This window comes from Hypanus sabinus, chromosome 2 (assembly GCF_030144855.1).
Source record: "Hypanus sabinus isolate sHypSab1 chromosome 2, sHypSab1.hap1, whole genome shotgun sequence".
NCBI lineage: Eukaryota > Metazoa > Chordata > Chondrichthyes > Myliobatiformes > Dasyatidae > Hypanus > Hypanus sabinus.
The window spans coordinates 7,773,856-7,794,191 of record NC_082707.1 but is presented as its reverse complement, the minus strand read 5'-3'; the positions used below and the strand labels follow the sequence as shown (position 1 = coordinate 7,794,191).

General features: G+C 43.7%; 1 protein-coding gene across 2 annotated transcripts; it reads left to right on the top strand.

The window, feature by feature from the left end:
- Window positions 1-5,571: 5,571 nt before the first annotated feature.
- Window positions 5,572-16,983, top strand: LOC132406236 (ribosomal protein eL22-like). Of its 2 annotated transcripts, XM_059991615.1 has the most exons (5): window positions 5,572-5,681; window positions 7,080-7,181; window positions 13,009-13,130; window positions 15,500-15,669; window positions 15,764-16,983. In XM_059991615.1, exons 1-4 carry the CDS (start codon window positions 5,673-5,675, stop codon window positions 15,642-15,644), a joined length of 378 nt encoding a protein of 125 aa, XP_059847598.1. In that variant the 5' UTR covers window positions 5,572-5,672; the 3' UTR covers window positions 15,645-15,669; window positions 15,764-16,983. The 2 variants fall into 2 exon arrangements, with proteins under 2 accessions (XP_059847598.1, XP_059847589.1); XM_059991606.1 differs by lacking the exon at window positions 15,764-16,983 and having other exon boundaries at window positions 15,500-15,731.
- Window positions 16,984-20,336: the final 3,353 nt, after the last annotated feature.

Below are 20,336 nucleotides of genomic sequence, written 5' to 3'. Positions count from 1 at the left end.
GGATGACCTTGTGGTGGGGTCAGTCCACTAAAAACATAATCTATTCTTCAGTAAATGCAGATCTGAGCACTTTGCATTCTTTTGTTCTGTGCGTAGTTTAGCAGGGTGTATTAAATTCGGTGCAAATCTTGTGCGTCAGACAAGACTGCAACAATATAGGGAGATTTCCATCCATAATGACAGAATTAAATGATCACCAGTGACTTGTACTCCAAGTTCATGCAACATTTAAAGTAAATTTATCAACATGCATGCATGTCACCATATACAACCCTGAGGTTCTTTAGCTTCTGGACATTCACAGTACAGTGGATTTCTGGTTAATTTGGACACATCAGGACATTTTAACCCAATGAAATGGCTTGCTCAGCTGAAGTTTCATGGAAAAGATGTTTTTAAAACAACAAATTGAGTAACTAAGTGAAATACAGAATAAATTAGAACACTACCAATACTGCAATTTAATAAAATTAATCGATGGAAGAATTCATTGGACTTGTTCCTTTGAAGTGAAGTGCAAATGCCTAGTACAGTAGTTAATGGACTGTCTTCATACAATGCTTTTGTTGATTAATACCTTCATAATCTTTGTAGTTCCTAACCTGTTTAAGCAGCAAAATTGTTTCACTTTCTGCCATATCCATGCTTGAAAATGCAGTGGGCAAAACAGTTTTGAATTGTCTTACTGCTTGCTTATTGCCAACTGTCAGTGACAAATATTGCTCTTTTTTGATCACAAGCAAGTACAACTAATGCTATTTCAAAATAATTTGCTTGAAGCAGTGTAGTGCCTAGCATCCATTTTACTGATGCTGTTTGCAAGTCTCCTGACTCAATTAAGCAGCATAATGTCTCAAACAAGTGAAGGGAATCCAGGCTAACAAGAGAAAATCTGCAGATGCTGGAAATCTGAGCCACACACACAAAGTGCTGACCTCAGCTGTACTTTTTTTCCTGTTGAGTTCCTCCAGCATTCTGTTTTGTGTGCTCGGAATCCGGGCTATTTTACTTGATTAAGTTTTATTCTTGAAACAAACAGCTACCCCGATTAACTGATGGCCCAATTAACAGGAATTCATGCAAAGAAAGAATAGAATTTGTAAAAAAAACAAGACTGAGAAACAGCTAGTGTACAAAAGACAAAACTGCAAATACAGAAGCAAACAAAATAAATGAGAGTGTTGATTGTGGGAGGGGTATGGAGCGCTGTGGTCTTTGTGCAGGTCAATGAGACTAGGCAGAATAATTTGGCACAGACTAGAAAGGTCAAAGGGCCTGTTTATGTGCTCCAGTCTTCTATAACTCCATGAACTTTGTTCTCCACCTCTATCTGACTTGTACTCTGTCCAAGAGTTTTGGGCTGGTAGGGTATGCCGCAAACTGCTGGAGATTGTGCTACAAGAGATCTGTGCTGGTTAGGTACTCTACAAACCTCACTGGAGATTGCGCTGCATGAGGTTTGCGTTAATTGTGTATCCGCAAACATTGCTGGAGATTGCGCTATGATATGTTTGTGTTTGGGTGTCTGCGAACCATGCTGGAGATTGTACTGCGAGCTTTGCCAAGCAAATTAAAAAATATACACAAGGACTGACAAATAGCCAATGTGCAAAAATAGTAAAGTGTAAGAATACAAAAAAACCACTGATAATAAATAAATAATACGGAGAACACGAGTTATAGAGTCCTTAAAAGTGAGTGAGTAAATGTGGACACAAAATCTGCAGATGCTGGAAATTCAAGCAACATATACAAAATGCTGGTGGAATGCAACAGGTCAGGCAGCATCTATAGTAAGAAGCAATATTGACGTTTCGGGCCAAGACCCTTCGTCAGGACTAACTGAAAGAACAACACCTGGGTAGCCTCCAACCTGATGGCATGAACATTGATTTCTCTACTTCCATTAATGCCCCTCCTCCCCTCTTACCCCATCCCTTATTTATTCATTTATTATCCCCCCCGCCTTTTTCCCTCTTTGTCCCTCTCACAATCATGCCTTGCCTGCTCTCTATCTCCCTCTGGTGCTCCCCTCCCCCTTTCTTTCTCCCTTGGCCTCCCGTCTCATGATCCTTTCCCTTCTCCAGCTCTGTATCCCTTTTGCCAATCAACTTACACGCTCTTGGCTTCATCCCTCTCCCTCTGGTCTTCTATCATTTCGGATCTCCCCCTCCCACTTTCAAATCTACTATCTTTTCTTACTATGTTTCTTATTGTAATTTATAGCTTTTTATTGTTGTGTCTTGCAATGTACTGCTGTCGCAAATTAACAAATTTCATGACAGATATCAGTGATGTTAAACCTGATTCTGGTACGTCTTTGGACTGTGGAAGGAAGCCAGAGCATTTGGGGGAAATGTACTCGGCCGTGGGGAGAATGTAAAAACACTTTACTATGGTGCCAGAATTGAACTACGAACTCTAAAGCCCAAGCTGTAATAGTGTCACACTAACTGCATCCTATCCATGTCTATCCCATCTAGGCCTAAGGACCTTAAATATTTAAATCACTTTGCCTCTCCTTTAAGCGGCTGCTGATACAGGAATTCAAATGACCAAATCTTCCTCAAGACAGTTTGCCCTTCCAGGTTTTAATCATGTGAACATTTTATGAACTACCTCCAGTACTGTATATTTAAACAAAAATACTGTTTCTGTGTGTCCGTGTGGATGATTTAACATTGTTCAAGATTAAGTTCTTTTCCAGAATCCAGGGTACTGTTCATGGGTTTGTTCAAAAATCTAATGATGGACGGGAAGAAGCTGTTCCTTAAACATTGATTGTCTTCAGGCTCCTGTCTCTCTTCCTCGATGGTAGGGCATGTCCTGCGTAATTAGGGTTCTTAATGATGGATGCTACCATTTTGAAGATGTCCTGGATACCGGGGAGGCTGGTGTCCATGGGGGAGCTGGTTAAGTTTGTAACCCTCTGCATCTGTTTCTGATGCTGTCCAGTGGCCCCTCCATACCAGTGATGCAACCAATCAGAAAGCTGTCCATGGTATAGCAGTAATTTGCTAGTCTTTGGTGACATGCCAAATCTCCTCAAAGTCCCAAGGAAATATAGCTGCTGATGTGACTTTTTGTAATTGCATTAATATGTTGGTTCCAGAATAGATCCTCAGAGATTTTGACACCCAGGAACTTGAAACTGCTCACCCTTTCCACTTCTGCTCCCTCGATGAGGACTGGTGTGTGTTCCTTTGTCTTCTCCTTCCTGAAGTCCATAATCATTTCCTTGTTGTCATTGTAACAACGCCCAACAAGCTGATCTATCTCACTTCCATAAGTTCTCATTCACTGAGGACTCTACTGGTTGGGTCAACCATGGATGTTGTGTCCCAGCTGTCTAGATACACAAACCAGGGTAGTATGATTTGGAGAGCAGGCTCTCCCTCTCCACAAACTGATGAACCCAAAGGAACGGCGTAGACCGATGCAGTTTCGTCGATGGTGCTGCCGGTCAGTGTTGAACTCAACATAGGACTGCCTCAGGGACTCCAGCCCTGGACTTTTCCTCAGGTCTACTCCGAAACCTTCCCTGTGAGTGGGTATAGTCACAAGGCAGCACAGGTTTGAGATCAGAGTTTTCCTTCTCCTAGATGAACTGCCAACACACGACCCCCATCTGCCAGTAATCCACCTTCACCCTTTCTTCCGTCAGCAGAAACGTTTCTGCCGGGCTTAGGAGTAAGCCACATGTGAGGGCCTGGAGATAGACTTGGTTGTCAGAGGCTATTTGAGGTGCACGCCATTGCCTAGTCTCTTTCACAAGGCTTGCTGACATCCCCATGAAGCCTCCTAAGTCACTTTTCCATCTGGTTCTGTATCAGTGAAGCTGTGACCTGTTCACGCAGAATGTATGCAATCCTGCAAAATCCCATCAGTCATAGCCTGCCATCTGTTTATTTTCCCTTGACGTTCTATCCATCAAGCAATTCTCACTCCATGTCACTACCTCAATCCCAATTCCACGTGCCCTAATCTTGTTGACCAACCTCTCATACAGCATTACAGTATAAAAACAGACCAGCTGGCCCATCCAGTACAAGTCAAGATATTATTCTGCTTAGTCCCATCGATCTGCAACCATGCCACAGCCCTCAATACCCTTCCTGTCCGTGTACTCATCCAAATTTCTCTGAAATGTTGAACCACTTGCGCTGGCAGCTTGTTTCACACTTCTCACCAGAGTGAAGGAGTTCCTCCTCCTGTTCCCCTGAAACATTTCAGCATGCAGACAAAATTTACAAGCATATTGCCAGAATTTGAAGACCTGAGTTACAGGAACAGACATAGAGCAGTACGGCACAGGAATAAGCCCTTGACTCAATGTTGTGGTGAGCCAATTAGTCATCAAGTGGCCAACTAAACTAATCCCTTCTGCCTACATGATGTCCATATCCTTCCATTTCCCTCACATTCATGTGCTTATCTAAACATCTCTTAAAAGTTTCTAACATATCTGCCTCTACCACCTCCCCAACCTGCAGATTCCACACACCCACCACTCTCTGTGTAAAAAACCTGTCCCTCTCATCTCCTTTGAAATTACCGCCTCTCACCTTAATGCCCTCCTTGGTTGAAAAGTTGAATAGGCTATGGTTTATTCCCTGGAGTATAGGAGAATGAGGGGAAATTTGATACAAAATTAAGATGGCCTTAAATGCAAGTGGGCTTTCTCCACTGAGGCTGAGTGAAAATACAACCAATGGATATGGGTTAAGAAAAGTTTAAGAGAGAATTTCTTCACTCAGGAAGTGGTGAGAGTGTGGAACGAGCTGCCAGGGAGTGAGGATTTCATTTCAACATTTAAGATAAATTTGGATCAGTACATGGATAGGAGGAGTGTGGAGGACTTTGGTCATGTGTGGGTTGCTGGGACAAGGTAAGGATTAGATGGACCAAATGAGCTTTTTTCTTCTGGCTGTAGAGCTCTTATGGCTAAATATCGTAGAGTGAAACACGTCTTTCACCTGAAACATGAGAAAATCTTCAGATCCTGGGAATCCCAAGCAACACACACAATGCTGGAGGTACTAAGAGAAGGTCAGGCTGCATCTCCGGAAATGAAGAAACTGTGGATATTTTAGACAGAGACCCTTCATCAGGACTGGGTAGGAGGGAACTAAGTATAAGGTGATGGGTGAAACCAGGAGAGGGGGAAGTAAAGATCTGGGAAGTTGAATGGTGAAAGAGATACAGGGCTAGAGAAAGGAGTGGAGACCATTGAAGGGAAGGGAGAAGAGCACCAGAGAGAGGTGACAGGCAGGTAAGGAGATAAGATGAGTGAGAAATAGGTATGGGGGTATGGTGAAGTGGGGGGAGGGGGCAATTACTGGAAGTTAGAGAAATTGAACGGAATTTACTTCTAACTCCTCTTCTGCACCTTCTTATTCCGACTTCCCTCCTTTCTAGTCCTGTCGAAGAGTTTCGGCCCGAAAAGTCGACTGTTCATTCTTTGCATTGACGCTCCTCCAACACTTCCCGTGTTGCTTTGTATCTGAAACACGTGGCAGCGGCTGGCCTTACCACGTGACGCGGTCCGCTGTCCCGGGACGGCACGAACGGAGGGGCGTGGCCGGCGCGCTGACGTCATCACGCAGCCCATGGCCTATAAAAAGGAGAGGCGCGGGCTCCTGTTCCTTTTAGTAGCCGGGGATCGGTGATCGATGTCGCCGGTAGGTGAAGAAGGCCGAGCCCGAGGGCCAGGACTCTGGAGCATGGGGGTGCCTGTGGAGATAGGAGTGTGCGATTTAGCACCAAGTTCCCATGAATAAACCGGGCGGAAAGCCGTTCGGCCACTCCGCCATGTGCTGTCCGGCATTACACCATTTACCTTACAAAATTGGCAGGGCTATCGATCTTTCGTCCCGTGCTGGTACACCTACCCGTCCCCATCGCCTAGTCCCCTGTGTGTGTATGTCTGAGGGATCTCCCACCTCTGCTGCCTGTGTGGTGTGAGGGATCTCCCACCCGGTCTGTTTGTGTAGTGAGGGATCAAACTAGGTTTGTGGGGAATCCTGCTCCCAGCCAGTGTGTGTAGTGAGGGATCTCCCACTGGGGTGTGTATGATATAGGGATCACTGGTCTTGGTGTGAGGGATCTCCCACGTGCTCTGTTGTGTGAAGGATCTCCCACCTGGATTATGTGGATAACCCACTGGGGCTGAGGGAGTAATGTGAGGGACCTGCCTGTACTATGTATCATGTGAGGAATCTCCACTCTGCTGTGTGTGTGGTGTGAAGAATCTCCCATCTGGACACTGATGTGAGGGATCTTCCACCTGGGCAGTGTGTGGGTGGTATGAGGAATCTCCTGCCTGGGCATTGTGTGGTGTGAGCAATGTCCTGACTGGGCTGTCTAAATTGGGTAGTATGTGTTAACATGTATGTACCTTGCTAATAAAATTGCTTGAACTTTGAACTATTCCTGCCTGCCCCTTCTTCGGTCTGCCAATAACCAACTTCCTACTTGGAGAGTTTTTAGCTGTTTTGCCCCATACTAAGAAAGTATGTGCTGGCATTGGAGAGGGTCTAGAGGAGGCTCAGAAGAATGAAAGGGCTAACATATGAGGAGTGTTTGACTCTAGGCATGCACTCACTGGGCTTTAAAAGAATGAGGGGGAAAATCTCATTGAAACTTAACAAATATTGAAAGGCCTAGGTAGAGTTTCCTGTAGTAGGGAAGTCTAGGACCAGAGGGCACAACTTCGGTATCCATTCAGAACAGATGAGAAATTTCTTAAGCCAGAGGGTGCTGAATCTGGAATTCATTGCCACAGATGAAGTTCAGGCCTGGTCACTGGGTATAGTGGAGGTTGATTAGTTGGCATCAAAAGCGGGAGAATGGGGTAATAAATCAGCCATGATTGAATGGCAGAGCACACTTGAAGGGCAGAATAGAAAATTATCCTCTTGTGTCTTATGGTCCTGCACCTCAAGCATAGAAATGTATCCCCTGAGGAAGGACCAAGCTGTCTGGGAGGGTGCGGAACACATATCGGCTGCCTGTGTTGTGGGGGTTGTTGAGATTGATGTCCGTCAGGGCCTGATTGTTCGAATTTCATCTCCCGGCAGAAAACAAAACTTGCGTTTGAGGGAAAGAGGAGGCCGGTCTGGCAATTCACCCTGAACATCTCCAATCCAGTGGAAGATGGTATCCTTGACTCGGCCAACTTTGTACGTACTTCAAATATCACCAGCGTGTGTTGTGGAATCTGTTAACTTAGCAGTAGTTCAATGCAATACATGATTATATAGATAATATAAGTAAATCAATTAATATATATATTTTTAAAATAGTGCAGAAATAGAAGTAATATATATTTCTTAAGAAGTGAGGTCGTGTTCATGGGTTCAATGTCCATTTAGGAATTGTATGGCAGAGGGCAACAAGCTGTTCCTGAATCACTGAGAATGTGCCCTCAGGTTTCTGTACCTCCATCCTGATGGTAACAATGAGAAGAAGGTATCCTTAATAATGGATGTCGCCTTTCTGAGGCGCCGCTCATTGAAGATGTCTTGGAATCTACGAGACTAGTATCCAAGATGGAGCTGACTGATTTTACAACTTTATAGCTCTTTTCGCCAGTTGGTTAGCATGTTTTCAGAGTCCTACCAGGTATTCCATCAGGGCCTGTCACCTTGTGAGGGCTCATCATCGTTCGGTCGCATCTGGAATTTCCAGTTGGCAGACGATTTCCCTCCATGTCGCTCCGTCCCAACGCATACACAACGTCCCTAGTTTTGTCCAGCTTGGTCCAATCCTTGATGTTATCCGGCCACGTTGTTCTTTGCCTTCCTCCACCTTTCCATATAGCAGGTCTGACAAGATGTTATCTCTCCACGTAATGTGTCCGCAATAAGCAAATTTAACTTCATAATCTTCTCCAGCATTGTCCGTGGTCTATCAGTTTCAGACAAAACCGTCTCATTTGAAACCTCCTCTACCCAGCTGATCTTCAACATTCATCGATAGCACCACATTTCGTTTCATGTCATCCTTCTTCAGCGTCCATGTTTCTGATCCACACCTCAGCACTGACCATACGTAACACTTGAGGAAGCGGATTCTACTTTGGATATCTACCTTCTGATTGCATAGTAGATCTTTTAGCTTCATGAACTGGGTTCACCCTCCTTATAGACAGCACAACGAGAGACAAAGTTTCTCATGCTGGAATTATCAAGTCTTAAGGCAGCCTGCCACAGGAATGCATCATCCATCATCGAGGGCTCCCAACATCCAGGCCATTCTCTTTTCTAACCGCTGTATCAGGAAAGGGGTACAGGGAACTTGGATCCCACACCACTGGGTTTAGAAACAGTTCGGATTCTTGAACCAGAGGGGAACCACCCGACTCACTCACCCAAACTCTGAACTCACTTTGAAGGACTCTAGAACTCATGTTCTCAATATTTATTTATTACCTTTTTATTATTACTATTTTTGTATATGCATTTTGTTGTCTTTGTTTGTATTTGGTGTGGTTTTTCATTGTTTCTGTTGTCTTTCTTTGTATTTACTGTGAAGGCCCTCAGGAAAATGAATTTCCTGCATGAGAGCACCTGCAAGAGCTGGAAATCCAGAGCAACGTGCACAGAATGACGGAGCAACTCAGCAGGCAAGGCAGATCTGGAAAAGAGTAAGCAGTCGACGTTTCAGGCGGAGACCTTTCTTCAGGACCTGAAAAGTCGACTACTCATTTCCACAGATGCTGTCTGACCTGCTGAGTTCCTCCAGTATTTTGTGTGTGTTGCAGTGAATCTCAGGGTGACAAATTTTACTTTGATAAATAACATTTACTTTGACTGGTGCACAGATAGGAAAAGTTTCAATGTGGTCCAAATTCAGGGAAACGGGGCATTGTGGTTGGCATTGACCAGATGGGCTAAAAGGCCTGTTTCTGTGTTGTATAATTGACTAAATACTGGAGGCTTTAATATACTGAAGAGAAGATTTAAATAAGATAAGAGTATAACGAAACAACAAAGAAAATCTTTAACATTTTGTAATCTTTTTCTTGTCTGTCTTTATTACAATCCATTGCCTTTCAACACTGTCCAGGTTAATTTCACATCCAGATGAAAGGTACCCTTTAATGTACATTTGTTTGAATTCATAAAACTGAATCCACATTTGCAGTCAGCACTAGAAGTTCGAAATGTTCCAACAATGTCAACAAGAATTAACAATGCTTCAAATTCTTTGCTTCCAAGCATGTAGTTCAACATCAGTATTTCTGCAGTACTTTTAGGCAACAATTTTTTTGTACTTTGTAACAGGTGAGTTCAGAAGGACAATGTTTTATTAACAAAGAATGACCGACTTCTATACTGTGTTAATTGTACAATTTGTAAGTATTGTGAAACACTAAAATATTTCAAGATTGTGGTACATTCACATAATTACAGGATATTTCTCTTGTACATTTCTTCTCTGTACATGTATTTCACATAAAATTCAAAGGGCGTATAGTCTGATGGGAGTTCGAGGAGCTGGGTTAAGCACAATAGGCAGTGATTTAAACAGAGAGAGGAGAAATGGGCTAAAAATTCTAAATCTGAATGCACGAAGTGTCAGAAATAAGGCGGATGAGCTTGAAGCCCAGGTGTGAATGGGTAACTATGATGTTGTTGGGATAACGGAGACATGGCTGCAGGGAGATCAGTCCTGGGAAATGAATGTACAAGGGTATACGTGCTATCGTAAGGACAGAAATGTGGGCAGAGAGGCTGGGGTGGCCCTGTTGGTGAGGAATGAGATTCAGTACTTTGCAAGGCAGGGACATAGGATCAGGAGAAGTAGAGTCTGTGTGGATAGAACTGAGGAACAGTAAGGGCAAAAAGACCCTAATGGGTGTTGTCTACAGGCCCCCAAACCGTAGCATGGATATTGGGTGCAAGTTGAATAGGGAGTTAACATTGGCATGTGGCAAAGGTAATGTCGCAGTAGTTATGGGGATTTCAACATACAGGTGAACTGGGAGAATCAGGTTGGTGCTGGACCCCAGGAAAGGGAGTTTGTAGAGTGCCTACGAGATGCATTCTTGGAACAGCTTGTATGAGACTCGACCAGGGACAAGGCTATTCTGGATTTAGTGTTTTGTATTGAACAGGATTTGATAAGCAATCTTGCAGTAAAGGAGCCATTAGGAGGTGTTGACCATAATATGATAAGTTTTTATCTGCAATTTGAGAAGGATAAGGGCAGCTCGGAGGTGTCAGTGTTGAAGTTGAACAGGGGAAACTATGGAGCCATGAGGGAGGAGCTGGCTAAAGTTAAATGGACAGATATCCTAGCAGAAAAGACAGCGGAACAGCAATGGCAGGCATTCTTGGGAATGATGCACAAGGTGCAAAATCAGTTCATCCCCCGGAGAAGGAAGGATTCAAAGGGGGGAAAGGTGCCACAGTGGTTGACAAAGGAAGTCAGAGATTGCATAGCATTTAAAAAAAGGAACTATGACAGAGCTAAGGTGAGTGGGAGGACAGATGATTGGGAAATTTTTAAGGAACAGCAGGAACTTAGCTGAAAAGGCAATACGGGGAGAAAAAATGAGGTACGAGCGCAAGCTAGCCAGGAATATAAAGGAGGATCGAAAAAGCTTTTTTAGGTACGTGAAGAGAAAGAAAATAGTTAAGAACAATGTTGGGCCCTTGAAGAATGAATTGGGTGAAATTGTTATGGGAAACAGAGAAATGGCAGAAGAATTTAAATACTTTAGATCTGTCTTCACTAGGGAAGACACAAGCAATCTCCCAGATGTATGGATGGGCCAAGGACATGGGTAACAGAGGAAATGAAACAGATTGACATTAGGAAGGAAACGGTGATGAGTAGACTGATGGGACTGAAGGCTGACAAATCCCCAGGTCCAGATGGTCTGCATCCTCGGGTACTAAAGGAGGTGGCTCTGGAAATTGCGGATGCATTGGTAATCATTTTCCAATGTTCCTTAGATTCAGGATCTGTTCCTGAGGATTGGAGAATGGCTGATGTTATCCCACTTTTTAAGAAAGGAGGGAGGGAGAAAACAGAACTATTGTCCTAGCAGCCTAACATCAGTAGTGGGGAAGATGCTGGAGCCCATTATTAAAGATGAAATAGTGGCATATCTAGATAGCAGTGATAGGATTGGGCCGAGCCAGCATGGATTTACCAAGGGCAAATCATGCTTGACTAATCTACTGGAGTTTTTCGAGGATGTAACCAGGAAGTTAGACAAGGGAGATCCAGTGGATGTAGTGTACCTCGATTTTCAGAAGGCATTTGATAAGGTCCCACATAGGAGATTGGTGGGTAAAATCAGAGCTCATGGCATTGGGGGGGGGGGGGGGGAGATATTGACGTGGATAGAAAAGTGATTGGCAGATAGAATGCAAAGAGTAACGGTGAATGGGTGTTTCTCGGAATGGCAGGTGGTGACTAGTGGGTTGCCACAGGGCTCGGTATTGGGACCATAGCTGTTTACAATTTACGTCAACGATTTAGATGAAGGCATTGAGAATAACATCAGCAAGTTTGCTGATGATACTAAGCTGGGTGGCAGTGTGACGTGATGAGGATGTTAGGAGAATTCAGGGTGACTTGGATAGGCTGGGTGAGAGGGCAGATACTTGGCAGATGACGTTTAATGTGAATAAGTGTGAGGTTATCCACTTTGGGAGTAAGAACAGGAAGGCAGATTATTATCTGAACGGTGTAGTGTTAGGTAAGGGAGAAATACAAAGAGATCTAGGAGTCCTTGTTCATCAGTCGCTGAAGGTGAATGAGCAAGTGCAGCAGGCAGTGAAGAAGGCTAATGGAATGTTGGCCTTTATTACAAAGGGAATTGAGTACAAGAGCAAGGAAATCCTCTTGCATTTGTACAGAACCCTGGTGAGACTACACCTGGAGTATTGTGTACAGTTTTGGTCTCCAGGGTTAAGGAAGGACATCCTGGCTGTAGAGGAAGTGCAGCGTAGATTCACAAGGTTAATTCCTGGGATGTCCAGACTGTCTTATGCAGAGAGTTTAGAGAGACTGGGCTTGTACACGCTGGAATTAAGGAGATTGAGAGGGGATCTGATTGCAGCATATAAGATTATAAAGGGATTGGACAAGATAGAGGCAGGAAATATGTTCCAGATGCTGGGAGAGTCCAGTACCAGAGGGCATGGTTTGAGAATAAGGGGTAGGTCATTTCGGACAGAGTTAGGGAAAAACTTCTTTTCCAGAGAGTTGTGGGGGGTCTGGAATGCACTGACTCGGAAAGCAGTGGAGGCCAATTCTCTGGATGCTTTCAAGAAGGAGCTAGATAGGTATGTTATGGATAGGGGAATCAAGGGATATGGGGACAAGGCAGGAACCGGGTATTGATAGTAGATGATCAGCCATGATCTCAGAATGGCGGTGCAGGCTCGTAGGGCCGAATGGTCTACTTCTGCACCTATTGTCTATTGTATTAACATAGATTTGAAAGTTATATTGAAGTGGGTAATGTCTCGTGTCATGAAGCTGTCATGGCTTCATGTTGTTCTGATCAAGGTGACGTATGGCAACATAATTTCAAAATTATATTTACATGATATAGACGAAAATTCCACCTGTGCGACAGCAAAGGCTGTGCTTAGTGCATGGGGAGGATGTACAAGCTCCTTATAGAGGATGAACTCTGAACTCCGATGCCCCAAGCTGAAATAGCATCATGCTATATGCTACGCTACCGTGCTGTTTCTTGTATTTTCTGTAAATGCCCACAAGAAAATGACTCTCAGGGTGGCATCTGGTGAATTACGTACTTTGATAATTTATTTTGAACTGGTGAGTGGGTACTGGAATTTGCTTAGTCCCTTCCCCAGGAAATGGGTATGTAAGAAATATGTAATGGGCTGCGGAATTTAATCTGGCTTTCAGTTTGATCTTCCAGTGGCTTTCCTAACTGCCTGTTCTGACTAGGGTTACTGTCCCTAGTTGTGCCTAGGGTTCCTTCCCTAGTGTCCCACACATTTGTTTTACTGACAGGAGCAGTTCCTGAGGGAGAAGGTGAAGGTCGGAGGGAAGGCTGGGAATCTGGGCAACATCGTGCAGATTGAACGCTTCCGGAACAAGATTACCGTCACCTCGGCCAAACAGTTCTCCAAGAGGTAAGCATATGTTACAGTCTGCCCTCCAGGATTTGTGTTGGATTAGCCACTAGTCCTTAACCCTAATCTCTCTTCACCCTGTTAACCTTTGACTAATCAAGAACCTATCAACATCTGCTTTAAAATATTCAATGACCTGGCCTCCACAGCTGCCTGTTGCAATGAATTCCACAGATTCCCCACCTCTGGCTAAAGAAATTCCATCGCATCTCTGTTCATCCCTCTATTCTATGCCCTCTGGTCTTACTCCGGCATTATTGGAAACATCTTCTCCACAAGGTCCCTTACACCTTTTCTACCTATCACCCCCTTTGTACCTCTTCCCCCACCCACCCACTGTCCACTTCACCTGCTCTGCTGTATCTCTAAATAAAGGTACACTGAGGTGATACTAAAGGAAAACCAAGCAGAATATCATGAGCACGAGAGATTGTGCAGATGAGTAACACGCGCTGGAGGAATTCAGCAGTTAGGCATTTGTGGAAATGAATTGTCGAGCCCCTTCTTCAGGACTGGAAAGGAAGGTGGAAGAAGTCAGAATAAAAAGGTGGGGGGGGGTAAGAAGGTGGTAGATAGGTAGGGGAGGGGGATGAAGTGAGAAGTTGGGAGGTGACAGGTGGAAAAGGCAAATGGCTGGAGAAGAAGGAATCTTAACAGGAGTGGATAAAGGGAGGGAGGAGGGGCACCTGGGGAGGTGATGGGTAGGGGAGGAGATGAGGTAAGTGAGGAGTAAAAGAAGGGGGGGGGGAAGCTGTCGGAGAGAGAGAGGATTCTAATTAAAGTGGTTGGCCCCCAGGAAATTCTGTTTGTTGTGAATGTAGCAGAGGTGCTGGACAAAGCGACCCCCAATCTATGTTGAGTCTTACCGATGTAGAGGAGGCCGCATTGGGAGCACTGGATTCGGGAGGTGACCCAAACAGATTCGCAGGTGAAGTGTTGGAGAATCTAGTTACAGTGCATGCAGACAAAGTGCAAGGGTGGAAGTGAGGCTAGGTTATCGCCACACGTACTGAATACAGTGAGGCATTGTGTTGTATACTGATCATCTGATCACTTCAGTGCAGAAAGGAGTACGTGGCAAAGAACATAACTCAGAGTAGCACGTGACAGAATAGGTTGGCAGTGATAATAATTCTCCCGCTAACTTTGCCCCTTGCCCGGCTAGTCACTCCTCATTCTGTCCCTGGTCTAGTTTCCCCAGTAGTTCACGCACTTTACCCTCCTGTTCTGCAGTTCTTGGGGAATTTACCATTTACACCCCAACAGTAATACAGTCACTAGCTTGGCTAATCAGAACAACCCCTTCAATTAATGTGCTATGTTAGTTTATAACCCATGAAAATAAGGATTCTAGGCCCAGGCATTCCAGTTTCATTTATTTTAACTCAGGCTGTTACATTGGTTTATAGACAGCACGATGGCCCCAAAAGGCCCTAGGGACAGTTTAGGGCATCCTAAGATAATGCCCAGTTAGTGGGTGCAGGCACCCTACACCTTATACAGACAGATTTAAACCCTCATTTTGGCTTTGCTGGGAGGTGTGGGGGTTGGATTTGACGGTTAGTGAATGGTTAACGACAAAGGGAATTATGCAGAAAGCCTCTGTATTTCTGTAGATGTTAGTTTTCATTTGTCTATTTGTAAATACTTTTAACTTTGGGCCACTTTTGCTTTTTGCCCAACCGGTACTGTTTTCCAACTGGTGACTCATCAGGCATGCTTACCCCCACCTGATAGCGACATTATTATCCATATGATAATTCCATCACTTCAGTGCATTAAGCTAGTACAGGGGAAAATAACAACTCAGAATAAAGTGTAGCAGAGAAAATGCAGTGTAGGCAGAAAATCAGGCATGAGATCATAATCAGGTAGATTCATATTCCGGTACTAGAGGACTGTTCCGCATTCAGAGCTCGAGCTTATTGGATAGGAAGTCCCTTCAAGAACTGTCAGAATCTGTTCCTGAGTCTGGTGTACCTGTTCTCAAATCACTATCTTTTGCCTCTGGTGAGGGCATAAAGAGTGTCCTTGATTATGTATTTATGTAGAGATACAGCACGGTAACAGCCCGCACCTCCCAATTACACCCATGTGACCAGTTAACCTACTACTAACCAGTATATCTTTGTACTGTGGGAGGAAACTGGAGCACTCGGAGGAAAGTCACTCTGTCACAGGGAGAATGTACAAACTCCTTACAGACTGCGTCGGGAATTGAACCCAGGTTGCTGGCGCTGTAGGAACTTCAGACTAACCACGATGGTTATGTCAGCTGTTTTTCTGAGGCAGCAGGAAGTGTAGATGGAGTCATTGGAGGTGAGGGTGGTTTCCATGATTGACTGGGCTGTGTGTCTCTCATGCTTCAGGTACCTGAAATATCTGACAAAGAAGTACCTGAAAAAGAACAATCTGCGCGACTGGCTGCGGGTGGTTGCCTCTGACAAGGAGAGCTACGAGCTGCGCTATTTCCAGATCAGCCAGGAGGAAGAGGAGTCTGACGCAGAGGACTGAAGTGCTGGGAACAGCAGACACAGAAGTGTGTCCTTTTCAATGAACTCTCTTTAACTTATTAATAAAACATCGCAGACTGTAAGACCACTTTACAGAAAATGTGTTCTTTCATTTTCCAGATTAGAAACCATTGAGAACTTGAGTGATGGTTGCTTGCCAGTGGTGAAGTGACAGATCAGGCAGCACAAGAGGATGTAGTCAGCACATTCTATCTCAGCTGTCCTGATTAAACGCTTTCCTACTCTTTTGCCAAAGGTTTGTCATTTTTCTCCTTCCAGTATCTTCTCCCATTTTGTAGAATTTAGAACAGTACAACAGGGACTTCAGCCCACTGTGTTGTTCCAAGCTAGTTGAATTTGCCGTCAAATGGCCAACTAAACTAATCTCTTTCTCCTGCCTACAGAATGACCATACCCTTTCATTTTCCTCACATTCATCTGCCTTTACCACCACCCCAGGCAGCGCTTTCAGCACACTCCCCACACTATAAACAACTTGCCCCTCATCTCCTTTGAAATTACTCCTTTTAACCTTGAATGCATGCCCTCTGGTATTCCATCCTGGGAAAAAGATGCTGTTTGCCTACTCGTGCCCCTCATGGTCTATCAGACCTCCCCTCAGCCTCCACCACTCCAGAGAGGACGGCCCAAGTTTGTCCAATTTCATACATCCCCTCTAATCGAGGCAGCATCCTGGTGATCATCTGTATTAATGCCAGCTGAAAACCTATCCAATAAAAAAAACTTTATCTTTTCCACTTTCTCCTTAAGAAAGTGTCATATTCGTTATTCTATTCTCAGACTCCAGGGATATATAAGGACAGCATTCCTGTCATGTGATGGCACACGCTCGGCTAAGAAAATCTAGGCCATGCGATTCTGCAAAGCCTTAGTTGTGGTAGCTACTATTTCAGCTGTTAATTCTTTTATCTGCAATTGCACACCCTCCAGAGCTTAAGCAGTGTCATTCGCCAGCTTCAAGTGCTGAAGCCAGCGGCATCAATTCTTGAGCTGCTCTTGTCTGCTCCATACATATGAAACATGATCATCCAGAGCCTGTCTGGACCTCTAATCGCCCTCTTCCTTCGCTGGTGGGCAAGGGGATATGCTTTTAATTAATGTCTTTTTGTCCTTTTATCTTCCTGTTTGCACTTTGTTCCATTGTAAAGCAGTTTGAGCTACATTATTGGTATGAAAAGTACTCAAAGCTGAAATTCAACATTGTTTTGAGGGCTGACGGGTCACAAATAGAAAATTGCGCAGGGTGTCAGGAAGGTCTTTGCACTGCAGGCATTTGGAGAAGTGACTTCACATGTAACACAAGTTAATGAAAATAGAAATACAGTGAAAAATGCAATCTCTCATGTATTGAGTGGATTTGTCAGCATTGAAGTGAACATATGCCACTTACAGTATACTAATCATGAAACAGGCAAAGATCTATCACAGCGAACTGAAAAGCAATGGTTATTGTGAATATTCAGCAGACTGGTTGCAGAAAATTTAAGAAGGCCCAGTATTACATTTTAAAAGTGTCTGCTGATCATGAAGCAGCAGAAAAATTCCTTGATGACTTTGCAAAGATCGTTGCTGATGAAACTTAACATCAGGTCTACAATGCTGATTGTTTTTATACTGTACAGAAAACAAAAAGTGAAACACTAGTGTACTATAACTTGTTAATCAAAACACGGCATTGTAGATGGAGATCTAAAGCTTGCAGTTGTTCAACAGCTGGTTCAGGTATTCTCCCGATACTGTCATACTGCTTTTGGTATCCTGCACAGACATTATATTAATGGTATGTGATGTTACTGTTAAGTACAAATGGAACAAGTGTAAGTAAAGTCTGCTTACTGGTAGCACAAATATTCGGGTATGGAAACTAACATATATTCTGAAATCTGAAACACTTCCATCCCCAAGCACTTCAGATGGGGGGGGGGGGGTACTCGTCTCGTATCATTAAAGACAAAAGCAAATCAAGCCCTCCTACCCATCCTCTCACAGCCAGGCCTCAAAACATGACAGGATGTCTCCTACCTGGCCTAGACTCGGACACTGCGTGCTCACAATGTTTAGCAGATACAGATAAATTTATTTATCGCATGTACATTGAAACATACAATGAATTGTGCCTGCTGCATAGGCAAGAGCTTGCTCTCCATATCATACCGCCCTAGTTTGTGTACCAGCTTACATATTGACGTAGACAGCTGTGACAGCATCCATAGTTGATGCTGGAGGGCCTGTGGGTATAACTGTCCATGTAAATGAATCAGAATCCAGAATCAGGTTTAATATCAGCATATGTCGTGAAATTTGTTTTGTGGCAGCACTACATAAAAATATGTACATTGCAGAACATAATGAAACTAAAGTGCAATTAGAAATATATTCACAAATTAACATGGTGCAAGAAGAGCAAAAGAAAGAAAATGTTAGTTCATGGGTTCATTGTCCATTCAGAGATTGTGTGGCAGAGGGGAAGAAGCTGTTCCTGAAACTTCTGGGGGTGTCTCTTCAGGCTCCTGTACCTCCTCCCTGATGGTAGCAATGAGAAGAGGGCATGTCCTGGGTGATGGGGTCCTTAATAATTGATGCTGTGGTTTTGAGGCATTGCCTTTTCAAAGTGTCCTTGATGCTGGGGAGGCTGTTGCCAATCCTGTGCAGATGGGACCCTGGCTCTGATTTGTGTGGTGGTTGCCTGTGCATGTTAAATAAAGTCACACACAGGCGTTCTCCATTAGGGAATAACTCCTTGGGAGAACATCATACTCAACTCGAGTAATCTGTGACTTTTAAGCTTGTTAATTCTTTCTTTGATTCGCTCACAAAGGAAACAATATACCCATTTTCTTGACCTGTTTAGCAACCTTTAATGTTATATTGAATAATTCAAGTTTGTTTAATGTCATTTCCTGTACACAGGTGTAAAGGAGAATGAAATAATTGTTACTCCAGATCCTATCCAACATAAAACAAACATGAGATAATACAATGATAAAAATACGATAAATATAAATACATAAGCTGGCTTACATACATCGATTGATTGTATGTCCATAAAGTGATGTTAGACACGGGATAAATGCAAGCAGGCTTTTTCCACTGTGGTTGGGTGGGACCTTAACCAGAGATGAGTTCGGGGCAGAAGGGGAGAAGTTTAAAGGGAACACAAGGGTAAATTTATTCACTCAGGGTTGTGAGTGTGGAATGATGCATGTAAGTTTGATTTTAACATTTAAAAGAAGTTTGGATAGGTACACTCAATCATAGCTGACCCTTTTCACATTCTCAGCCTTCTCCCCGTAACCTTTGATGCAGTGTCCAATTAAGAACCTCTCAAGCTCTACCTTAAAATACATCCAATGACCTGGCCTCTACCGCTGCCTGTATTAAAAAAAGACCCATAAACTCACCACCCTTTGGCTAAAGAAATTTCTCCACATCTCTGTTTTAAATAGGCATCCCTCTAACCTGAGGTTGTGCCCTCTTGTCCTAGACTCCCCCACCATGGGAAACATCCTTACCACATCTAGTTTGTCTGGGCCTTTCAACATTCAAAAGGTTTCAATGAGATCTCCCCTCATTCTTCTAAATTCCACTGAATACAGACCCAGAGCTATCAAATGTATGATAACCCTTTAGTTCCTGGAATCATCCTTGTGAACCTCCTCTGAACCATCTCTAAAGCAAGCATATCTTTTCATAGATGAGGAGCCCAAAACTGTCCACAATACTCAAGGTGAGGCCTCACCAGTGCCTTGTAAAGCCTCAGCATCACATCCCTGTTCTTGTATTCTAGACCTCTTGAAATGAATGCTAACATTGCATTTGCCTTCCTCACCACCAACTCAAGCTAACCTTTAGGGTGTTCTGCACGAGGACTCCCAGGTTCCTTTGCATTTCAGATTTTTGAATTTTATCACTGTTTAGAAAATAGTCTACACAGTTATTTCTACTACCAAAGTGCATGACCATGCATTTTCCAACATTATATTTCATTTGCCACTTTCTTGCTCATTCTGCTAATCTAAGTCCTTCTGCAGCCTACCTGTTTCCTCGATACTACCTGCCCCTCCACCAATCTTTATATCATCTGCAAACTTGGCAACAAAGCCATCTATTCTATCTTCTAGATCATTGATATAGAACATAAAAGAAGTGGTCCCAACACTGACCTCTGTGGAACACCACTAGTCACTGGCAGCCAACCAGACAAGGATCCTTTTATTCCCACTCACTGCCTCCTACCAATCACCCAGTTCTCTACCCATGTTGGTAAGTTTCCTGTAATACCATGAGCTCTTAACTTGGGAAGCAGCCTCATGTGTGGCATCTTGTCAAAGGCCTTCGGAATGTCCAAATACACAAGGTCCACTGCATCCCCTTTATCCATCCTACTTGTAATCTCCTCAAAGAATTCCAACAGGTTTGCCAGGCAAAAATTTCCTATTTTTGTCCGATCTTATCATGTGTCACCAAGTACTCCATAACCTCATCCTTAACAATTCACTCCAACATCTTCCCAACCACTGAGGTTAGGTTAACTGGTCTAGAATTTCCTTTCTGCTGCCTTCTTTCCTAAAGAGTGGAGTGACATTTGCAATTTTCCAGTCTTCTAGCACCATGCCACAGTTCAATGATTTTTGAAAGATCATTACTAATGCCTCTACAATCTCTGCCGTTA